At 32.9% G+C, this 23,032-nt stretch overlaps 1 protein-coding gene across 2 annotated transcripts in view; it reads left to right on the forward strand.

Annotated features, from left to right (window-relative positions):
- The window catches only part of LOC127730317 (transcriptional repressor NF-X1-like), a 52,290-nt gene that overhangs the window by 2,375 nt on the left and 26,883 nt on the right, over positions 1-23,032 (forward strand). For both annotated transcript variants that reach the window (XM_052238649.1, XM_052238650.1), the window contains exons 2-9: positions 7,640-8,771; positions 9,363-9,524; positions 11,730-11,807; positions 13,802-13,904; positions 17,439-17,510; positions 19,268-19,407; positions 21,614-21,704; positions 22,674-22,882. In XM_052238649.1, the coding sequence (XP_052094609.1) occupies positions 7,649-8,771; positions 9,363-9,524; positions 11,730-11,807; positions 13,802-13,904; positions 17,439-17,510; positions 19,268-19,407; positions 21,614-21,704; positions 22,674-22,882 (1,978 nt within the window). In that variant the 5' untranslated portion in view covers positions 7,640-7,648. The remainder of the gene's footprint in view (positions 1-7,639; positions 8,772-9,362; positions 9,525-11,729; positions 11,808-13,801; positions 13,905-17,438; positions 17,511-19,267; positions 19,408-21,613; positions 21,705-22,673; positions 22,883-23,032) is intronic.

The following is a 23,032-nucleotide window of genomic DNA, read 5'->3' on the forward strand; positions in this document are numbered from 1 at the left end:
AACAGCACAGTGTATTGCACAAGAAGAAGAACTCTTTATTTGAATATAAATTCAATTCATATAACCAATTTCAAGTTCTTTGACTACATTTATTCAGAAACCTATAATATGTCAAGTATTTAATTACTATCCAAATTCAGACCTGTATCAAGCTTGAATATGGTGTCCATTTTTGCCCCAACTGTTCAGGGTTGGACCTCTGCGGGCGTATCCAGCTGCGCTCAGCGAAGCAGTTTTTTTAATATCTTTTTAAGACAACTAAAGAATTCTCTGTCCTTAAATACATGTAGATGATTGATGAAATATTTAATTTTTTTCTTCAATAATCTAATTTATTAAATATCTTGATCGATTTATTTTGCGTAACTACATACATTTGTAAACAAATGACCCACCTTTTTTCTCAAAAGACTTGTACACGTATTTCAAAAGCATTGTCATAAAATTGATATCTCCTCTGATTTTCTCTTTTTTGTAAACTGTTCAGTAAGTAGGAAACTAAAATAATTTTGAACTAATGTTATTTATTTGTGGTCGACAATATTCTACTTTCGTTTTTGACCTTCATTCTCTGGACACCACGTGGGCTTTGAAAAGGGAACTACAAAAGGTACTGTTTTCCAGATTCTTAACAACATTATATATTATACGTTCTTTTATTTGACTGATATTATTTCATAACATGCTATTGTCATCTTCTATGAATTTCTTCGCTTTCTTGAAGCCAAAACCGAACAGGGTATTTGATTGCTTCATATTGTAAATGACCATCAGAACGTCTCTCTTGTTATCCTTGCAAACATACGATACTTTCCGGACTTTAAATAGATGACCAATCAGTGACCTGAATTAAGGTGAACTATATTTAGTCAAAGGTAAACACTGATTTTACATCTTTGTTTATCGCGACCGCGACTTTGCAACAATACGACTCTCGACACTTGCCTGTATACATTTTAAAAAGATTTTTTTTTCTTTTTGAATTTATATTTTTGTCAGTGAAGTAGCCGGCACTTGGAGCCACGGTAAACAGCGAATTTCTATCTGTCGAGTACTTTGTTTTCAATTCGCCACCTGGGCTACCGTAACTGGATAAAAAGATCGCCCAGGTCAATTTCTGGTCGCCATGGGCGACTGTTAAGTTTTTTCCCTGAATTAAACGTGAAATATATACGGAAATTTTCGATAAGATGGGGATTTCGTGTAGAACGAGTGAAGAGTATGAAAAATAATATTTTCAAATTGTATTTATTAGATAATGATACATAATAAACATTGCAAATTAAATGCACACTGATGGAAAATGAAACTGTACAGTCCCTGTAAAAGAAAAACATGATAAAAATTAATACTATTATAACGGAAATTGAAATTTTAAAATATCTTAAACGACTAAAATTAAAGCTTGGGTGTCTATATAAAAATTAAAGAAGCAAGTAATAATGTCACATTAAACCAATTATAAAAGAGGGGCGTAAAGGGGGGTATCTGCACGGAAGCACGCGAAATAGAATTGCCATTTCACGATGAACGAACATTTAAAAATTTCTTGCACATCGATCTTTTTACCGATTCCACGAAACACGGTGAATAACAAACCTTTTTGATGGCTGCACATGAAATAAAAATGGCAAAACACGTTGCACGAAAATAACCCTTGACCACCCTCATAAAAGTTTCATGTAACTTAGTAAGATTTGGAACAAATTTTACATATCCAATATGATTGTTTTAAAAAACTGTTCACTTACCTTTATATAAATATTTATAAAAATTCTGAGTAGTTTTAATCAATTTATTCACTAATCATGCTAATTGCAACAAATTCCGTATATATTTCATGTTTCATTCCTGATCCTATGGCATTTTATTATAAAACCGGATGTGGGTACGCGTAGCCTATGAATGGCAATTTGACTATTCGTACCCGCATGCGGGTACGCGCAGACACTGCCTTACTGTTACCTGCTGAAAAAAATTTAAGTCTGTAGGTCAGTTAAAAAAGATTGGTATGGCAAACTAAGATTAAAGTCTTATCAGGATCTAGAATGAAATCTGGTATTTTATTTACCAATATTTCCTGTTGACAAATTTGTGCAAGTTTTTTTAGTCAGTAACTGAATTAGATCTGAGAGACATGTTTTTACTCTGTTTTACACAATACTTTTGATGATTTTCAACAATAACCTAGCAGTTGATAAAAAAACTGTCAAGAATAAAACTGATGTAAATATAATTTGCATTGTTTTCAGTGAAAAAAGTTATAAAAAATATGACATTCAAAGTACAAAATGTACTTTAAACTCACATATTTATTAAGTCTCCCAAACGAAGTTTGGGAAGACTTATTGTTTTTGCTCAGTTCTTATTATTATTATGGCACCCTCAACTGAGTTGGGGTGACATATTGTTATTCTACGTTTCTTTTTTTCTTATATTTATTATTTTTCTTCCACGTTTTTTGTCCAGCTGATATCTTGGAACTTTATGAACCAATGGTCATGGTACTATACCATAATGTTACCCAACATGTGCAGATGTGCAAACAGGGTATGGCATATTCAAGATGGTGGCCGTTGTCATGGAAACTGACAAAATGTGAAAAAAATTCAAAATTCTAAATCTTTCATTATAAGACCCAAGTGGATGAAACTTTATGGAAGTGTTACCTGATATGCCTAGATGTGCATGCAATATTAAGAAGTTCCAAAATGGCCTCCATTGTCATGGAAACAGGGCGAAAGTTTAACATTGAGCCTATGGGAAAATATATAAAAGCTGCATTTTCTTAAAGAATATTACATATTGATCAATGAAACTGTATTGATATGTAACATGGCATGTGGCAATGTGGTGTCTGCTTTTGAAATTTTGGAAATTTCTATCGTTTCCATGGAAACATAAAAAATTTCAAAAATTTCATAATGCTCCAAACTTTCTGAAAATTTACAGTAATGGTAACTGGCATATGAAGATACGATATTTGACTTTGGAATTTCCAAAATGGCCACCGTTACCATGGGAATAGCAAAATTTTCCAAAATTTCAAAATGCTCCAAACTTAATGAAACTTTACAAAAATGATAATTTGCATGTGTAGATGCGCTCATTGACTTTGGAATTTTCAAAATGGCTGCCGCTCGCCTGGCAATGGGGGATGGGTGCCATCCGTTATTGCTAGCAATTACAAATCTAGTTATTATGTCACCCGATCGACAATGTCGGGTGACATATTGCTTTTCCTCTGTTTCTTTTTCCCTATTATTATGTCACCCGATCGACAATGTCGGGTGACATATTGCTTTTCCTCTGTTTCTTTTTCCCTATTATTATTATTTTTCTTCCACCTAATTTTGTCCGGCAGTTTTCTCGGAGGTAATGGAACCAATCTTCATGATTGTTGAGCATAATGAGGACCACCATCAGTGGAGTTGCAGTGAAACTTTGGAACTTTAAAATGGCCGCCGTTTCTATGGAAACAGCAAAAATGTGAAAAATATTTTTTTGTTTTTGATGACTTATTTGAGACTGCCTGAACTAAAAATCATCAAATTTTTATACAACATAGGTATCCACTATATACAGGTTTTTGATGATTTTGAGAATCATCGGTACTACTGTATTGCCATGGAAACTGGGGAAAGGTTTCCCATTATAACCCTATGGGAAAAACCTCAAAGTAGAATTTTCTCTCTTAAAATGGTGGGTCAAATCCATTGAAACTTTGATGGTATGTTCCCTCCCATGTACCAATGTGGCATATGTCATTACAATTTTGGGAATGGTCTTTGTTACCATGAAAACCAGCGAAAATGTCAAAATTTCAAAATGCAGCAAACTTAATATAACTTTATCTTAATACTAACTGGCATGTATAGATAAGACTTTTGACTTTGGAATTTCCAAAATGGTCGCCGTTGCCATGGAAACAGCAAAAATGTGAAAATTTCAAAATGCTCTAAATGTTCTGAAAATTTACAGAAAGATGTATTGCCATGCATATATTTGCATTCACTGTTTAAAATTTTTGAAATGGCTGCCTCTTAGTGGCAATGGGGGGGAAGGGTGACATCCGCTATTGCTTGCAATGGCAAATCTAGTTATTATTATTATTATTTTTCTTCCACCTAATTTTGTCCGCCCGCTTTCTCAGAGCCAAAGCTACCAATCCGAATGGAGGTTCACTATAACAAGGAACCCTGACTTTCCAGTCGCAGTGCAACTTTGGAACTAAAAGATGGCTGCCATCACCATGGAAACTGAAAAATGGTGAAAAAATATAATTTTGGAGTTTGCTGAATTATTTGAGAATGCTTAAGCTTAAAATCTTTAGATTTTAATACAATGTAGGGGCCCACTTTATACTGGTTTGGGATGATTTTGGCAATCATTGGAACTGCTATGTTGCCATGGATACTACACCAAAAATTTCAAAAATATCGAAATGCTCCAAATTTAATAAAACTTCACAGTAACGATGAGCAACATTGGTAAATAAAGAATTTGGCGTTGGAATATCGAAAATATCTGCCGTTACCATGGAAACAATGCAAAACAGGTCAAAATGCTCAAAAAACCTTAAAGTGGCATTTATTTTCTTAATATGGTAGGTCAAATCCATTCAAATTTTGATGGTATGTTCCCTCCCATGTACCAATGTGGTATCTGCCAATAAATTTTTGGAATGGTCTCTGTAACCATAGGAACAATCTAAAATGTCAAAAATTTCAAAAATTTCAAAATGCATTAAAATTGATGAAACATAATATGATTGTTGACAGGCAAGTCTGGCTGAGACTTTTGACTTTGGAATTTCCAAAATGGCCACCGTTGCTATGGAAACTGCAAAAATGTCAAAAATTTTCAAAATGATTTGAACTTAATGAAACTTGATATTATTGTTAACTGGCAAGTAAAGATGATACTTTTGACTTTGAAATTTTCAAAATGGCTGCCGTTGCCGTGGAAACGGCAAAAATGTGAACATTTTTAAAAAGCTCTCAATCTACTGAAAATTTACAGAAAGATGTATAGCCATGCATATATGTGCATTCACTGTTAAAATTTTTTGAAATGGCTGCCGCTTAGTGGCAATGGGGGAAGGGTGACATCCGCTATTGCTTGCAATGGCAAATCTAGTTATTCTTCTTCTTCTTCTTCCGCCGCTTTTAAATTTGAACTTGTCCGCACCCGTTCTCCAAAACCGCTTGTCAGATTAACAAAGGGTTTCACAATATGTTAGACTAACATGTCTAGTGGTGCAATCAGGGTTTTGTTTGTGCAATGGGGTTAATAAAGGGGTACTTTGAGGGGCTAAAAGAAAAGAGGGTTTTACTATATAGAACCCTATGGGATTTTATTTTTTAAAATTTTCAAATGATTATAAATTGAAAACCGTTTGTGATAGACACAATCTTTTTAATTGAAAATGTTCTAAATGATAAAGCCCATTAAATGATATACAGGGTTAGTCCCCAGGGGTCACCCCCACCCCGTGCCATTTAAGAAAGTTCTAATATCTAAGTGGTCAAGATCCCCACCCCTAAACCATATATATTCTGGTTTGTCATGCTAAGATGGTTTGAAAGATATACAGGGTTAGTCCCCAGGGGTCATCCCGACCCCCTGCCATTTGAGAAAGTTCTAATATCTTGTAAATGGTCGAGATCCCCACCCCTAAACCATATATATTCTGGTTTGTCATGATAAAGCACATGAAATGAAATAAAGGGTTAGTCCCCAGGGGTCATCCCGACCCCCTGCCATTTGAGAAAGTTCTAATATCTTGTAAGTGGTCAAGATCCCCACCCCTAAACCATATATATTCTGATTTGCTAAGATGCTAAGATGGTTTGAATGATATACAGGGTCAGTCCCCAGGGGTCATCCCGACCCCCTGCCATTTGAGAAAGTTCTAATATCTTGTAAATGGTTGAGATCCCCACCCCTATATATTCCTATTTGTCATGTCTCGAACATTTGAATGACGTATACGGTCAGTCCCCAGGGGTTCCCCCACCCCCAATGTTCTAATATCTTGTAAATGGTTGGGATCCCCACCCCTAAACCATATATATTCCTGTTCGTCATGTAATGAACATTTGAATGACGTATAGGACCAGTCCCCAGGGGTTCCTCCCCACCCCCAATGTTCTAGTATCTTGTAAATGGTTGAGATCCCCACCCCTAAACCATATATATTCTGGTTTGTCATGCCAAGATGATTTGAATGATATACAAGGTTGGTCCCCAGGCATCACTAATGTATATAACTTTACTGGACCAAACCAATTTTCACTGGACTTTGCTCAATGTCAGGCGACCCTGGGAATTACGAATTATGGGAGCTTCGTTTTGGAGACTTCGTAACAGCATCCTGTTACAATCATTTCTTGTTTTTTTTTTGACTGGTCTATCTATTTTTTTCTTATTAGGGATTGATAGCTGCAATATACATTTTTAGTGTAATAGTGTTACAAGTATTTTCATTAAAAACTAGGTAAATAAATTTGCAGATGACAAATTATACTTACTTAAAGTCATGTAACAGTAGGGCCACAATTAAAAATATTTCAGTTTGTCCAAACCCGACCCATGATGACTGGGTGTGGGTAGGTAGGTAGGCAAATTCTTTTTTTTTTTTTATCAGAATTTGCATGAAAATATTAAAACAGTATATCTTTTTTTTTCCGTCAAACCTTTGAAGAGACATTGTCAAATTCCTGTACAACCTCAATATGTTCACTCATGTCAGGCTCGAAAGTTTGTAGCCCACTCTTGTGGGATACAGTAAGAATGACTTCATCGGTTTTCCGCATGTCCATCTCATCAGGATTGGCAACTTCATCAAAAACATCATTCCAGATTTTCTTATCGTTAAAGCGATTAAGCCTATTAGACACAATAGGCTTTATTTTTTGGTTTATTTTAAGTAGTACAGACGACGACAGCGTTGAAAAACTGTCTGCCATTTTCACATGTTTTACTTCTTTACGTTCGTTAAATCTGTGACAGAAGATAAATACAGAGAACATCGAATATTGATTAACCGCGTCTCTTACACGCTTTCTTCTAATCTTATTCACAGTTACTTTCAAACGCAAAGATGACGAACATTAAGTTTTATAGGATGACGGAGCAGACACGAAAAAAATCCAAAAAAAAATTCTTAAAAAAAAACGGCAAAAAAAAAATTTGAGTTGGCGGGTTTTTTTTGGGTCGGTTGCTTTTGGGCAAACATACAATATTTTTATTTTGGCCTAGAAGGGCTTTTGTCACAGATTTTAGGTAAAATTTTACATATAACTCTGCTTGTTGAACTTTAACTTAAAATAAAAAAAATAATGCATTTAACACTTTTTGTATTTGAAATATTATATAATGAATTCTTTCAAAATAGGTGAACATTTGTATGGTATTCAAAGCACATGAAATCGTCAAATAAAGTTCTTAGATTTGTCTTAATATCATCAAATGTTTTTAGTACACAATTTCTAACATATACAATTTATTTACTAGAAGTTTGTAGAAATGTGAGCTTAAGAATTTAATTCAACTTCTTTCATGAAGAACATGTACATTTGTGTATATTATTTTTGAACGGATGAACAATGATTAACCATCTTATCATTTATTGCAGATAACAAAAATGGCAGACGGATACAAATCATACGGAGAGGATTACTCTCAATACTTTTACTACGATCAACAATATCCTCCACAATTCTATTATCAATATGATCCTCAGAATTACAATCATGGGATAGATAATTCACAAAATTTTTATCAAGGGGGAGGTAATCCACAACCTTATTATTATCAAGGAGGAGAAAATCAGCAGAACTTCTACTGTCAGGGACCTGCGGAAAGAGAAAATCCCCATACTCTTGGTATGAATGAAAGACCAGGTAAATCTCAGAATCTCAGAGGCAGGGGAGCATCTAGAGGAAAGTTGCCAGGCTCAAGAGGAAGGGGTAAACAACAATTTAATGCAGAAGAAAATCAAAGCATGGATAAAAGACATCAATCTAGACCTCATTTTCATGAACCAATACCAGAAAGTAAAGAAAGAACTGATTCAAATGATTCTAAGGAAAATTTTCCTTATAGTAATAGAAATAAAAATTATTCAGAGAACACCAGAAGTAGGGGAAGGGGACGGGGACAGCAATATAATAGTCGACAGTTTTATAGACATAATACAGATAGAGAGGGCAATTCTGACAACTATGATCAATATTACAAGGGTGATCGAAGGAGAGGGGACAGATATTCAATGGAAGATGATAGAGGTGATTCAAAACAATCTGAGACTAGGAATGAATATGTAAGAGAAGGTTATACACATCAAAGAGATGAAGAAAGCTCAAAGAAAGACACAGGTATTGTTTATGAAAAATCGAGGAACAGTAATGATAATTCAAATGGTAGGCAAAGGACTAATGAAAGGAGAGAGAGTAACTGGAAGGATAAGAATAGACAATATTCAGGAGGTGGGAAGTCATCACCTCGTCTTGTTGAGATGGATAAGAATAGACAGTTTTCAGGAGGTAGGAAGTCATCACCTCGGCTTGTAGAGATGGATAGTAAAGCCAGTTTTGAACGGAGAAACAATCCACAACAAAGCAGCCTAACTGATGATAAATACCAAGAGGACAGTGCACGTGTCACAGAGAAAAAATATAAGTTTCCACCAGCAGATAAAAAATTCATTAGTAAAAAACAGATGATTAAAAAGGTTTTAGCTGGAAAAGTGGATGAAACACAAAGAGGTACAAAATGTTAAATACAAATGTAATTGACACAAAAATAACAGTACATAAATAACACATAGCTAAGAGGCTGTTCCAGCAGATTGTTAACCTGAGAAAACATTGTCAACTGATGATTTACTTGACAAATATGAAAAGCTGCTTCTAACAAACAAATTGATTTCTTCATCAACATGTGAACAAGAAAAGCACGGAAAATATAGTTTATGTAATCCATTGCACTTCAGCGTAGCTATTAACTAGATAGTATCACAATGCCACTATCCCACTTCAGCGTAATAATAAAAGCACTTCAGTGTCAAACCGTTACACATCGGCATGAACATCTTACATATAAATTCATTCTTAATCTTAAGTGTTGGACAAGCATCCATACCATAAATAAATGTTGCTATTTAAAGAATATGGATATGGTGAAGTAATAAAAATTAATGCTACTTTATTATGATGTGAGGGAATTTTTATAATTAAAGTATCTTCTACTATCAGCTTAAAATATGTGATATGTTAGTTCTGATCTGAAAAAAAAAATATACTTGGTTCTTATATATGTTTTACCTTACTGATAAGAGCTTTGAATGTTGTTTTCAGGTTTACTAATAGAGCAGTTAACATTAGGATCTTATGAGTGTATGGTTTGTTGTGAGACTGTAAAATGTCATCATGCAGTGTGGAATTGTCCTGGATGTTTTCATGCCTTTCATCTTATATGTATTAAAAAATGGGCCAGGTCTCCTACAGCTTTAATGGAAGGTTTGTTTATATAATTATCACTTTTAAATTGTTACTGTAATTAAGTAGTTGCAAATATTTATAAGTGCAGATAATATATGTATATTACATTTGGGAAGAATTTTGCAAATAGTGTGAGCGTAAAGTGTTAAAGACTCACCCTATTTGTAAAATTCTTCCCAAATGTGATAGATTGAAATTTGTCACTAACTCAGAGTTTAGGTTTCTTCCATCAGTATAATGCCATGAAATAATATAATCATATGAAAATGGAGTCTTAATCCCCTTAAACCAAACAAATAATAAATTTTCTTTTTTTGTGAATTAAATTAGAATATAGACAGAAAGCAGTTATGAGCCAACAAACAGAATGAAGAAGTACGCCATGCTAAGACAAATGGACCAGAGAATTTAAAAATAAGTTAACAACCAAAGTTTACATTAAAGCCTTCAACAATGAGTAAAACCCATACAGTTTAGCTATTAAAGGCTTGGGATGACAAAATGTGAAACAAAATTCAAAAGGGAAAAACCTACTGCCTGACTTAAGACTACAAAAATAAACGAAAGACAATTATGGCAGACAGCTACTTATATCAACCACTGGGTTACCGGCTCTGACTTGGGACAGGTATATAAAGAATGTGGCTGGGTTAAGCATGTTTGTAAGCACTCAGCCCTCCCTAACCTGGTATGTTGGTGAAACAACACAACATGAACAGAAACTGTAAAAATCAGTTCAAAAGGGTCTGACTCAAATTACAACTTATATAAATAGATGTGTTTCCAGCCTTAGATATCAATCAGTACACCTCCAGCAAATTTAATGTAAAGACAAAAGTCACACCATAAGCAGGAAATAAAGCAGACTGAGAAAAGTATGACCTTGTGATATGCCAAAATATAAGTGTTTACAAGACAGTCAAGGGTGTAACTTAAATAAGTCATTAGAGAAAAATAACATATGTGTTATTACAGATACTTTCAGGAGTTGTCTTTTCTTTTTTCTTAATCTGTAGTAACATATGTTTGTTATTACATTTGTAGTTAAATATATCATAAATATTTTTACTTTTAGTGGGCACTTGGGAATTCTTGAAACTTTGCGTAGTACATGTAACTTAATACATAACCTTGATAACTTATTTTCCAATTCAATTAATACATTTTTGATCAACCATGGTAAATCAATGAGACAAGGCTTTTCAGTGATAAACTTAGCTGTAATAACAAGGCTTAGTTATTACAAGTATGTAACTTATTATACGAGACACTTGGGAATTGCTTGCACCTCATTACATGCTCTCTTCATTATTTCTTAAAATGAATTAAAATACATTGTGATATATGTCTGAGCAAAGGCTCTGAAGAGATGTAGAGAAGCTGTAATACCACCATTTAGTTATTACAGGCATATATTTTCTGTAATAACATAGGTGTACTATGCATCATTGGCAAACTATGGACTGTTATATCTTTCTAAAGTTTAGTATACATTTTTGTACATAAAGACAATAATAATATCAATAGAACTTGTATACAATTTAACAAATTTAAAGGATGTATATTGCCCCTTTGAAACATGTAACATACATATGTTATCACAGTTTTTTTTATTTTTTTAGCCCACAATAACAAATGTATGTTATTTTTCTCTAATAACTTATTTAAGTTACACCCTTGACTGCAAGATGTGGGACCATAAGTGGTAATAGCTGGATAGCAATACATGTTGAATTACTTATTCAACTATTAAGATAAAATCAATATTAGAACCGACTAACATGTTTAAGACAATATTCAAAGATCTTACTACAATGTTAGATCAATAACCTTTAAGAATTAAGTTTATTGAAAGGAAAAATAATTTAATATGGATAGTATCTTAATTTAAACGTTTATAATAAAAAATGAATTTTGCAATAAATATAACATAAAGACAGTTCTAAGATGGTCAGCTGTTTATTGAATCTTCTAAAAAATTGTTGAAAAAAATTATTCCCGTCAAATAATTTGCTTTACATGCTTTATGACAAAAAAAAAACACTTTATTTAATAGCAGTAACTTGGAAAGATGGCTGAAGACATTTAAACATGTAAGTATTCAATAATAGCTATTGGAGAACAAGTCAAAATATTTTATGTAATTATATGACTTTCAGAGATAATATTGAATTGAGTTTCACCAGTTGCTACTATTCATGCTATTTGTACTGATGTTTTTAGGTGAAGGATCAGGTTGGCGATGTCCAGCTTGTCAGAAGGTCACAGATAAATTTCCTAACCAGTATTTATGTTTCTGTGGTAAGTAGTTATTAATTTCTCTTTTTTCTTTTTAAACATTTCTTTCCTTAAAATCTTATCTAATTGAACATTTCAATGACCTTTTATTTCAACTATTGGTTTTTGAAATACTTTTGATATAAAAATAAGAAGATGTGTGGTATGATTGCTAATGATACAAGTTCAAACAACTCTCCACAAGAGAACAAATGACACAGAAATTAACAACTATAAGTCACCATACGTCCTTCAACAATGAGCAAAACCAATACCGCATAGTCAGCTATAAAAAGCCCCGAAATGACAAATGTAAAACAAGTTGAGTTGATTTTAGGACAAAACTGGCCTCAGAAAATTTCTAAAAAATTTTTGGATTCATTATGGAATTCCCTGTCAGTGAACTTGTGTTTTTCTAGTCAGGTCTGTATGTGAACTTGTGTTTTTCTAGTCAGGTCTATCAGTGAACATGTGTTTCTAGTCAGGTCTGTATGTGAACATGTGTTTCTAGTCAGGTCTGTATGTGAACATGTGTTTCTAGTCAGGCCTGTATATGAACTTGTGTTTTTCTAGTCAGGTCTGTATGTGAACTTGTGTTTTTCTAGTCAGATATGAAATTGAAAAGTGTTTTCTAGTCAGATCTGTATATGAGCATGTGTTTTTCTAGTCAGATCTGTATATGAGCATGTGTTTTTCTAGTAAGATCTGTATGTGAACTTGTGTTTTTCTAGTCAGGTCTGAATGTGAACTTGTGTTTTTCTAGTCAGGTCTGTATGTGAACTTGTGTTTTTCTAGTCAGATCTGAATGTGAACTTGTGTTTTTCTAGTCAGGTCTGTATGTGAACTTGTGTTTTTCTAGTCAGATCTGAATGTGAACAAGTGTTTTCTAGTCAGATCTGTATATAAGCATGCATGTGTTTTTCTAGTCAGATCTGTATGTGAACAAGTGTTTCTAGTCAAGTCTGTATGTGAACATGTGTTTTTCTAGTCAGAAAAAAGTATAACACCGGTATAATACCGAACTCCAAAGTAAATTCAATTCATATAAAGGAAGTCCATAAAACTGACAAAATCAAATGTTATCAACCAACAGAACAAATGCAAAAAAAAAAAAGAGACATGACGTAGCTCTTATGGAGTCAATGTGAAAGTGGCTGAATGGATTTATTGTAAATTCAGAAATTATTGTGTTCAATTATCTTTGTGATTTTGGAAGACTTAAAAAAATGTGAGATTTATCATTGTGATTTCAGGAAAAGCTTTGTACAGATATATATTCTATCAAATATCCAAATGCGAGTTCTTATTATTGCGATACTCACCCAGTCGCATTATTCTTATTAATATAAACCTCTAAATAATTTCTGAATTATAAGTAATATTTCAAGTAGTCACATTTTAAGTTTGACTTTGATTTTCCCAAATTGTAATCATGAAAAGAAGTTTTGATTAATGCAATAGAATATGTCTTTGAATATCTATGAGGTATTTTGTTAAATGTTTACAGTGTCTGCCAATTGTTTTTGTTAGATCCTTTTTCTTATGAAGTTTGTTGATGTCAGAATTGAAATTAGTAGCAGTAAAGAGACAAAACTTTTATAAGAGAAACGAATGTATATAGATATAAGAAGATGTGGTATGAGTGCCAATGAGACAACTCTCCATCCAAGTCACAATTAGTAAAAGTAAACCATTATAGGACAAAGTACAGCCTTCAACATGGAGCCTTGGCTCACACTGAACAGAAAGCTATAAAGGGCCCCAAAAATGACTAGTGTAAAACCATTCAAACAGGAAAACCAACGGTCTAATCTATATAAAAAACGAGAAACGAGTAACACTTATGAACCACATCAACAAACGACAACCAATGAACATCAGGTTCAATCTGTTTCAATAATAATTCCTATTGAAATTGAATGAATTTCAGTAGTAAAAGTAACAACTGGAAAATTTGAATTACTAACCTATGTTTTTACCATGTTCATACTTTGTAAAATATAAAATTGTTTTTTCAGGTAAAATAAGAGATCCTCAATGGGATCGTATGGAGACACCTCATAGTTGTGGACAAGTTTGTGGGAAGAGTAGGGGAGATAACTGTTCACATCAGTGTAACATGTAAATACTTCCATATTGTCTTAATTTGTCATCTTAAAAAAGTAATTATCCAGTGAAGCTTAAGTGAATGTACAATAATGAGATTTAAAGATTGATGCTACATGTAGTTGTGAATGTATATAGACTACACACACAATTTTTGAAGATGCATGCTGATTTTTCAAGCATATAAGAATACATTCTTATCACTTTCTGTGGTGAAAATAAGTAATATTATATAATTTGTCATATTATAATATGTATTAGCTGTTTATTTGGGAGTACAATGTATATATATATGGTCTAGAGCGCTGGACATGAGGCTAAGCGATTGGTGCTGTAGTGTATCAAAGGTGTGAGTTCGAATCCCGTTGAGGGACAAAAATTTGTCAGCATAAAAGTCTAATTCTAACACTGTTGGGTGTAATTTTCAGACTTATATAAATATTTGTATTAACCCTGCGTCTCAAACACACTGAGATCCAGTGGGCATATATATTGTATGGTTGTCACTTGCTTAGACTTGTTTGTATGATATACTTATTTCTAGTGACTGTATAATGAATTGAATCATTATCCCATACGGTATATAAAAATTGTTGAGTTAGATTGCTGACAAATAACAAATACATTGTGTATTTAATAATAATATAACATCTTCACACGCTTAAAACACATGTCTTATGTCTATCTCCAGATTCGCCTTACGTGACAAGGTAACACTACGACTATTGAAGTTATATTTTTATATAGCGGATGTGGTCGTGTGGTCTAGAGCGCTGGACATGAGGCTAAGCGATTGGTGCTGTAGTGTATCAAAGGTGTGAGTTCGAATCCCGTTGAGGGACAAAAATTTGTCAGCATAAAAGTCTAATTCTAACACTGTTGGGTGTAATTTTCAGACTTATATAAATATTTGTATTAACCCTGCGTCTCAAACACACTGAGATCCAGTGGGCATATATATTGTATGGTTGTCACTTGCTTAGACTTGTTTGTATGATATACTTATTTCTAGTGACTGTATAATGAATTGAATCATTATCCCATACGGTATATAAAAATTGTTGAGTTAGATTGCTGACAAATAACAAATACATTGTGTATTTAATAATAATATAACATCTTCACACGCTTAAAACACATGTCTTATGTCTATCTCCAGATTCGCCTTACGTGACAAGGTAACACTACGACTATTGAAGTTATATTTTTATATAGCGGATGTGGTCGTGTGGTCTAGAGCGCTGGACATGAGGCTAAGCGATTGGTGCTGTAGTGTATCAAAGGTGTGAGTTCGAATCCCGTTGAGGGACAAAAATTTGTCAGCATAAAAGTCTAATTCTAACACTGTTGGGTGTAATTTTCAGACTTATATAAATATTTGTATTAACCCTGCGTCTCAAACACACTGAGATCCAGTGGGCATATATATTGTATGGTTGTCACTTGCTTAGACTTGTTTGTATGATATACTTATTTCTAGTGACTGTATAATGAATTGAATCATTATCCCATACGGTATATAAAAATTGTTGAGTTAGATTGCTGACAAATAACAAATACATTGTGTATTTAATAATAATATAACATCTTCACACGCTTAAAACACATGTCTTATGTCTATCTCCAGATTCGCCTTACGTGACAAGGTAACACTACGACTATTGAAGTTATATTTTTATATAGCGGATGTGGTCGTGTGGTCTAGAGCGCTGGACATGAGGCTAAGCGATTGGTGCTGTAGTGTATCAAAGGTGTGAGTTCGAATCCCGTTGAGGGACAAAAATTTGTCAGCATAAAAGTCTAATTCTAACACTGTTGGGTGTAATTTTCAGACTTATATAAATATTTGTATTAACCCTGCGTCTCAAACACACTGAGATCCAGTGGGCATATATATTGTATGGTTGTCACTTGCTTAGACTTGTTTGTATGATATACTTATTTCTAGTGACTGTATAATGAATTGAATCATTATCCCATACGGTATATAAAAATTGTTGAGTTAGATTGCTGACAAATAACAAATACATTGTGTATTTAATAATAATATAACATCTTCACACGCTTAAAACACATGTCTTATGTCTATCTCCAGATTCGCCTTACGTGACAAGGTAACACTACGACTATTGAAGTTATATTTTTATATAGCGGATGTGGTCGTGTGGTCTAGAGCGCTGGACATGAGGCTAAGCGATTGGTGCTGTAGTGTATCAAAGGTGTGAGTTCGAATCCCGTTGAGGGACAAAAATTTGTCAGCATAAAAGTCTAATTCTAACACTGTTGGGTGTAATTTTCAGACTTATATAAATATTTGTATTAACCCTGCGTCTCAAACACACTGAGATCCAGTGGGCATATATATTGTATGGTTGTCACTTGCTTAGACTTGTTTGTATGATATACTTATTTCTAGTGACTGTATAATGAATTGAATCATTATCCCATACGGTATATAAAAATTGTTGAGTTAGATTGCTGACAAATAACAAATACATTGTGTATTTAATAATAATATAACATCTTCACACGCTTAAAACACATGTCTTATGTCTATCTCCAGATTCGCCTTACGTGACAAGGTAACACTACGACTATTGAAGTTATATTTTTATATAGTGGATGTGGTCGTGTGGTCTAGAGCGCTGGACATGAGGCTAAGCGATTGGTGCTGTAGTGTATCAAAGGTGTGAGTTCGAATCCCGTTGAGGGACAAAAATTTGTCAGCATAAAAGTCTAATTCTAACACTGTTGGGTGTAATTTTCAGACTTATATAAATATTTGTATTAACCCTGCGTCTCAAACACACTGAGATCCAGTGGGCATATATATTGTATGGTTGTCACTTGCTTAGACTTGTTTGTATGATATACTTATTTCTAGTGACTGTATAATGAATTGAATCATTATCCCATACGGTATATAAAAATTGTTGAGTTAGATTGCTGACAAATAACAAATACATTGTGTATTTAATAATAATATAACATCTTCACACGCTTAAAACACATGTCTTATGTCTATCTCCAGATTCGCCTTACGTGACAGGGTAACACTACGACTATTGAAGTTATATTTTTATATAGCGGATGTGGTCGTGTGGTCTAGAGCGCTGGACATGAGGCTAAGCGATTGGTGCTGTAGTGTATCAAAGGTGTGAGTTCGAATCCCGTTGAGGGACAAAAATTTGTCAGCATAAAAGTCTAATTCTAACACTGTTGGGTGTAATTTTCAGACTTATATATATATATATATATATATATATATATATATATATATAAAGAAAAGTCAAATAGAATCTGTATGCTGGTAACATATAAGAAAATTAATATAAGATAATGACGGTTTCAATTCATCACTTTAACTAGCGCTTTCACTGCTTTCACAGATCTTCATTAATTGTTTTATAACATTTATGTATACAAGTCACATTACCTGAAGATCTGTGAAAGCAGTGAAAGCGCTAGTAAAAGTGATGAATTGAAACCGTCATTATCTTATATTAATTTTCTTATATATATATATATATATACATGTATCTGTTGTAGATTATGCCACCCAGGACCATGTCCACCCTGTAATGCTGTGGTGAATAGAAATTGTGCATGTGGAAAAGAGAGGTTAGTTTTATAACATTAACTCTTATTGTTAATGAAAACTGTAATTTCATATACTAAATTTAGTTTGCCTTCAATTAAAACCTTTTTATTTTAGACATAGGTATTAGTAACTTATATTTTCAGGTGAACTTCAAGAAAGAGTCCTAAAAAAATTGAGTCTCAACTGATTTGATGCTTTCCAATGATTATAAAGTCCTAATTGATTCATAGTTCATTTTTTGTTGAGCTTGCAACATTTATGTCGTAGAAGCTAGATGCAGCCATCCTACATTTCGACGTCGTCATCTGTGTCAGCATTAGGTTCAGTCTGTTAAAGTTATTTTAGACATCAATAACTTTGTTAAACCTTCTTGATTTTATTGTCGAGCCTGCAACTTTTGTCGCAGAAAACTCGACATAGGGATAGTGATCCGGCGGCAGCGGCGGCGTTAGCTAACTTCTTAAAAGCTTTATATTTTAGAAGCTAGAAGACCTGGATGCTTCATACTTTGTATATAGATTCCTTATGTTACGAAGTTTCCGTCTGTCATATGTCCATTGTCCTTGACCTCATTTTCAAGGTTCAGTGACTACTTGAAAAAAAAGTCAACAGTTTTTGTAATGTTAATTTCTTTCTTATTATGAGTAATAGGATAACTATATTTAGTATGTGCGTACCTTGCACCGCCCTCATGCCCGTCAGACAATTTTCATTTGACCTCGACCTCATTTCATGGATCAGTGAACAAGGTTAAGTTTTCGTGGTCAAGTCTATATATCAGATACTATAAGCATAAGGTCTACTATATTTGGTATATGGAATGATTGTAAGGTGAACATGTCAGTCTCGCAGGTTTTATTTGACCTTGACCTCATTTTCACAGTTCATTTCTCAGTGTTAAGTTTTTGTGTTTTGGTCTGTTTATCTTAAACTATAAGCAATAGATCAACTATATTTGTTGTATGGAAGGATTGTAAGGTGTATATGTCTGTCTGGCAGGTATCATCTGACCTTGACCTCATTTTCATGGTTCATTGGTCAATGTTAAGTTTTCATGGTTAAGTTTGTTTTTTAGATACTATAAGCAATAGGTCAACTATATTTAATGCATAAATTGATTGTAAGGTGTACATGTCTGTCTGGCATGGTTCATCTGACCTTGACCTCATTTTCATGGTTCATTGGTCAATGTTAAGTTTTCTTGGTTAAGACTGTTTCTTAGAAACTATAAGCAATAGGTCAACTATGTTTGGTTTATTGAATGATTGTATGGTGTACATGTATTTCTCGTTTGGTTTATCTGACCTTGACCTCATTTTCTTGGATCATGTTAAGTTTATGTGTTACTTGTAGTAAAGCTTTATATTTAGGACTATCAACATAAAATCAATGGTTAGTAAAGAAGGCGAGACATTTCAGCATGTGCACTCTTGTGTAATTAAGACAGAAGCTTTTTTATGATCAAAAGAGCAAAATAATGAATACTTTTTTTTCATTTTGCCATATCTAACTGATCAAATGACTTAGTTTATTTATCAGTTATAATGTAGATACAGTCTGAGGTTAATGTTTGTTAGACATCAATCATTTTGTATAACCTTCATAGAATCTTATGAAACTTTGGCAGAATCTTCTTTTCTTCAAGGTAAAAAAAAGCATATGAAGAAGAAATTTGATATTAAAAACTTTGAACTATAACCCTGTTAGATTTTGATAATAATACTGCTTAGTATTAAATATCTGTGTTATGATAATAATGTTTTTTGTTTATTTTCAGTAAATCTGTGAAGTGCAGTATAACTGATGTAATGAAGTGTGATACTATTTGTGGTAGAGTGTTAAACTGTGGAAAACATTTCTGTAAAGCTTCCTGTCATGGTGGTTCTTGTGAACCATGTGAAGAAATTATTATTAAAGGTTATTGTTATTATGTTTATGTCAACTGAGTGGCTAGTTTGATATCTATTGTGTTCAATATAAATCACTTTCTGATCATGTATAATGACGAGTAACTTTAACAATATTTTTGCATCATGGTTAAGGACAGGTAATAAAAAATTGAGTAAATATCAGACTATTAAAAATCTAAAGGAAAATATACTGGAAAGTCTTACATGTTACAACAAATGAAAGTGGTAGATATGTGAACATGCTATACTGTGTGATGCATTATCATATTCAATGCAGGTCAACTTCCTGTTTATTGAATACTTATATATTCTTACACATAGTAGTCATGTATGAAATCTTTGTTGCATTTTTCTCCGGCATTATTGAAACGAGCTTCTTGAAGATTGATATCAAACTTTATGTGAGCATGCTATACCATGGGACGCATTATCTCATTTATTTCCCATCAATATATTTTTACACAAAATGGTCATGTCTACGTAGCATTTATCAAAGAAACTTCAAATCAGAATTTCCTTTTAGTATCAAGATTCATGTGAACATGTCATACTGTGTAATGCATTTCTACATCTATCACTCATCAATATTTTTGTTTACCAAATACTTATTAATGGGGATATCATAAGGGAGCAATAGCTCACTCTTCATCATGCTTCTTTTGAACTTATATTTAAGGAAATAATGTTCAGGTTTTTTTTAAATGCACGAGCAACAATGATTTTTACAGGCCTTGAGCACTCAATATTTAACTTGCTGTCTACTAGGGTTTTGTTTTATAGTATAATTATTTGCTAATAAATCCTAATGCAGATAAATTAAATTATTACATTGGTTGCAATAAAATAACTTGATTTCCTAGTTAGGTTAAAATTTATAATTTCACTTCTCTGATGTCATACTACAAAGGGTGTTTTCAAGGCATTATTGATGATGTTGCATCAAAACGAATTGACAGTGCGTAGAAACAGATATAGCACCTGGTATCCATAGTTTATTTCCATCAAAAACATCATGGTCAAGCTAATAAAAAGAATAACTAATCATAGAATTCAAATATTGAAAAATATTCAACTCCTGACTGAACCACACTGATAATTATCTCAGGCTCTATGTGCATTTGTTAATAAATGTGTTGTTCAGTCACTCTTTGAATATGTTTCTATATTTGAAATCTTCAATTAGTATATTCTATAAATATTTTACTACTACAAACCATTTATAACTTTTTGTAACAATATTTTAATTTGAGCATGACTTTTGTGACATAAATTTAGACTTGAGTGACTTTAATTACATTTTGGTATTAAATCTGAGAATCATTTATGCACATTTATGCACATTTATGCACATTTATTTTAGTGTTATTTTACCAATTTAACCTTTAAAAGCACAATACTATTTAACATATTGATCTCAAAGACCTACAATTAATGATGAACTTTTGACCTTTGTTTATTAAAAAGTAAAATGAATAGTTGTAAATCAGTAATATGTTACCTCCAGATTTTCATTCAGTAGTTCAACTTAAGAATAAAATTGATTTTAAGTTATACTGATATAACCAGACTTTCTAGTATTTTTTCTCGTAAAAGTTTTTTTTATGTTTTATGTCATTGTATAGATGTACTGGCACATTGTAATAAAGAGCTAAAAGGGAGGTGCTCTAGAAAATAATCTTATGCACTGAGAGAAGTCCTAGGTTATTGACATGAACATACTACCACAAACTTAGTGGTACATGTATCATTTAAGAAAACTGTTATTTCAAAGTCTTATTTGGTTTAAACTGTTATCAAATTATGCACAAAATTTCAAAAATAGTTTCAACTAATTGAAAAATCATAAGGATCAACCTGACCTTGAAGATGATTGATTGTGTTATTGAGGAATAAAACCAAAACTAGTACAGTATACCTTAGTTGACATAAAATGGGACCCACCTAGATTAACACTAAACTTTTACGTTGTCAAACTAGTTTTTCAAAACAACCAATTTTATAAATTTTAGAATAGGGCCATAGCTAATTATTTAAGGTTGTGTCTTTCTAGATATCTGGCTAGTTATTTCATTCTTATCTGAAAAATGAAGATGTGAAGAGAATAATAGAAAATGCCTCTACAGTAAAAATCATTTTTGTTTGGTGTATTTTAGTCATAGACTTCATAAGTACCAGAAGTAGATAATAATTATGTTGTATCTTCTACTCTACAGAATGTTATGGATCACATGAGAAGAAGGAGGTTAAATGTGGATGTATTGAATCATTCAGTAAATCTTTTAGTTGTGGGAATCCTTGCAAAAAGTAAGTAACGTTTGTATTAATAAAAAATTTATCAATTTATCTTTCATATGGTATAGTGTAGTATGGAGAATGAAAAAAAAACAGTTGGCTCAGTCCCAAATGGTATATTTCATTGTGTTGATATATTATTGAGGAGGAGAAATTGGTAGTAAAGTCAATATAATTCACGATTTTAATCCCAGAATTTGTCACAAATCTTCATTTTATGCCCCCGCCATAGCGGGGGGGGGGGGCATTAAGTTTTACCCTTGTCCGTCTGTACGCACAAAATTGGTTTCCGTTCTCTTACTTTAGTTTGCCTCAACCAAATGTTATGAAGCTTATACACAATGCTTATTACCACAAAACACAGATCAAGTTCGAATTTGGGTGGCGTTAGATTTACCTTTCTAGAGTTATGCCCCTTTACAAATGGAAAAATTGCTGAATTTTTCGTTTTGGATCTCTAACTTAAATTTGCCTCAACCAAATGTTATGAAACTTATACATTATGCTTATTACCATAAAACACAGATCAAGTTCAAATTTGGGTGGCGTCATTTACCTTTCTAGAGTTATGACCCTTTACAAGTGGAAAAATTTCTGAATTTTTCATTTCGGATCTCTAACTTGAATTTGCCTCAACCAAATGTTATGAAACTTATAGACAATGCTTATTACCACAAAACACAGATAAAGTACGAATTTAGGTAGCGTCACTTTTACTGTTCTTGAGGTATGTCCCTTTATAATGTTGTAAGCTAGCAGGTGCATCATCTGTGTCCCATGGACACATTCCCCATTTATTTTGTATGCTTTTCCTTTTTCTTCCTTCTGACCATATCAAAATGATATTAATAGAGCATTTGGGACAGGTATAAGAAATTTCACAAGCTCACTGTTTTATTTTTCTTTTAACTTTTTCTGTTTACAATCTGGAAAAACGTGGAGGAGTGCCAATATTAAACTAAAGAGGTTATATCATTACAGGTCGTTAGAATGTGGTCATCATGAATGTGATATGGTATGCCATGCTGGAGATTGTAAAACCTGTGAAACGTTACCTGAGGTGGTCACTAATTGTCCTTGTGGTGCCACACCCCTCTCTGACCTGTCTACAGAAATCAGGACATCATGCACTGATCCTATACCAACTTGTGCTCAGATCTGTAATAAACCCTTGGGCTGTGGATCACCAGGTAATGTAAACATTAATTGTATTATGTATTCTTATTGTTAAGTTAGTAGTTAATTTATTTGATTAGATCATGTAAAAAATAACAGTGCATAATTCTTGAATCTTTTAAAAGCAGAATTTTATTGTATATTTGTATGATAGTATATCTGGC

Source organism: Mytilus californianus, unplaced genomic scaffold (assembly GCF_021869535.1).
Source record: "Mytilus californianus isolate M0D057914Y unplaced genomic scaffold, xbMytCali1.0.p SCAF_2, whole genome shotgun sequence".
Taxonomy (NCBI): Eukaryota; Metazoa; Mollusca; class Bivalvia; order Mytilida; family Mytilidae; genus Mytilus; species Mytilus californianus.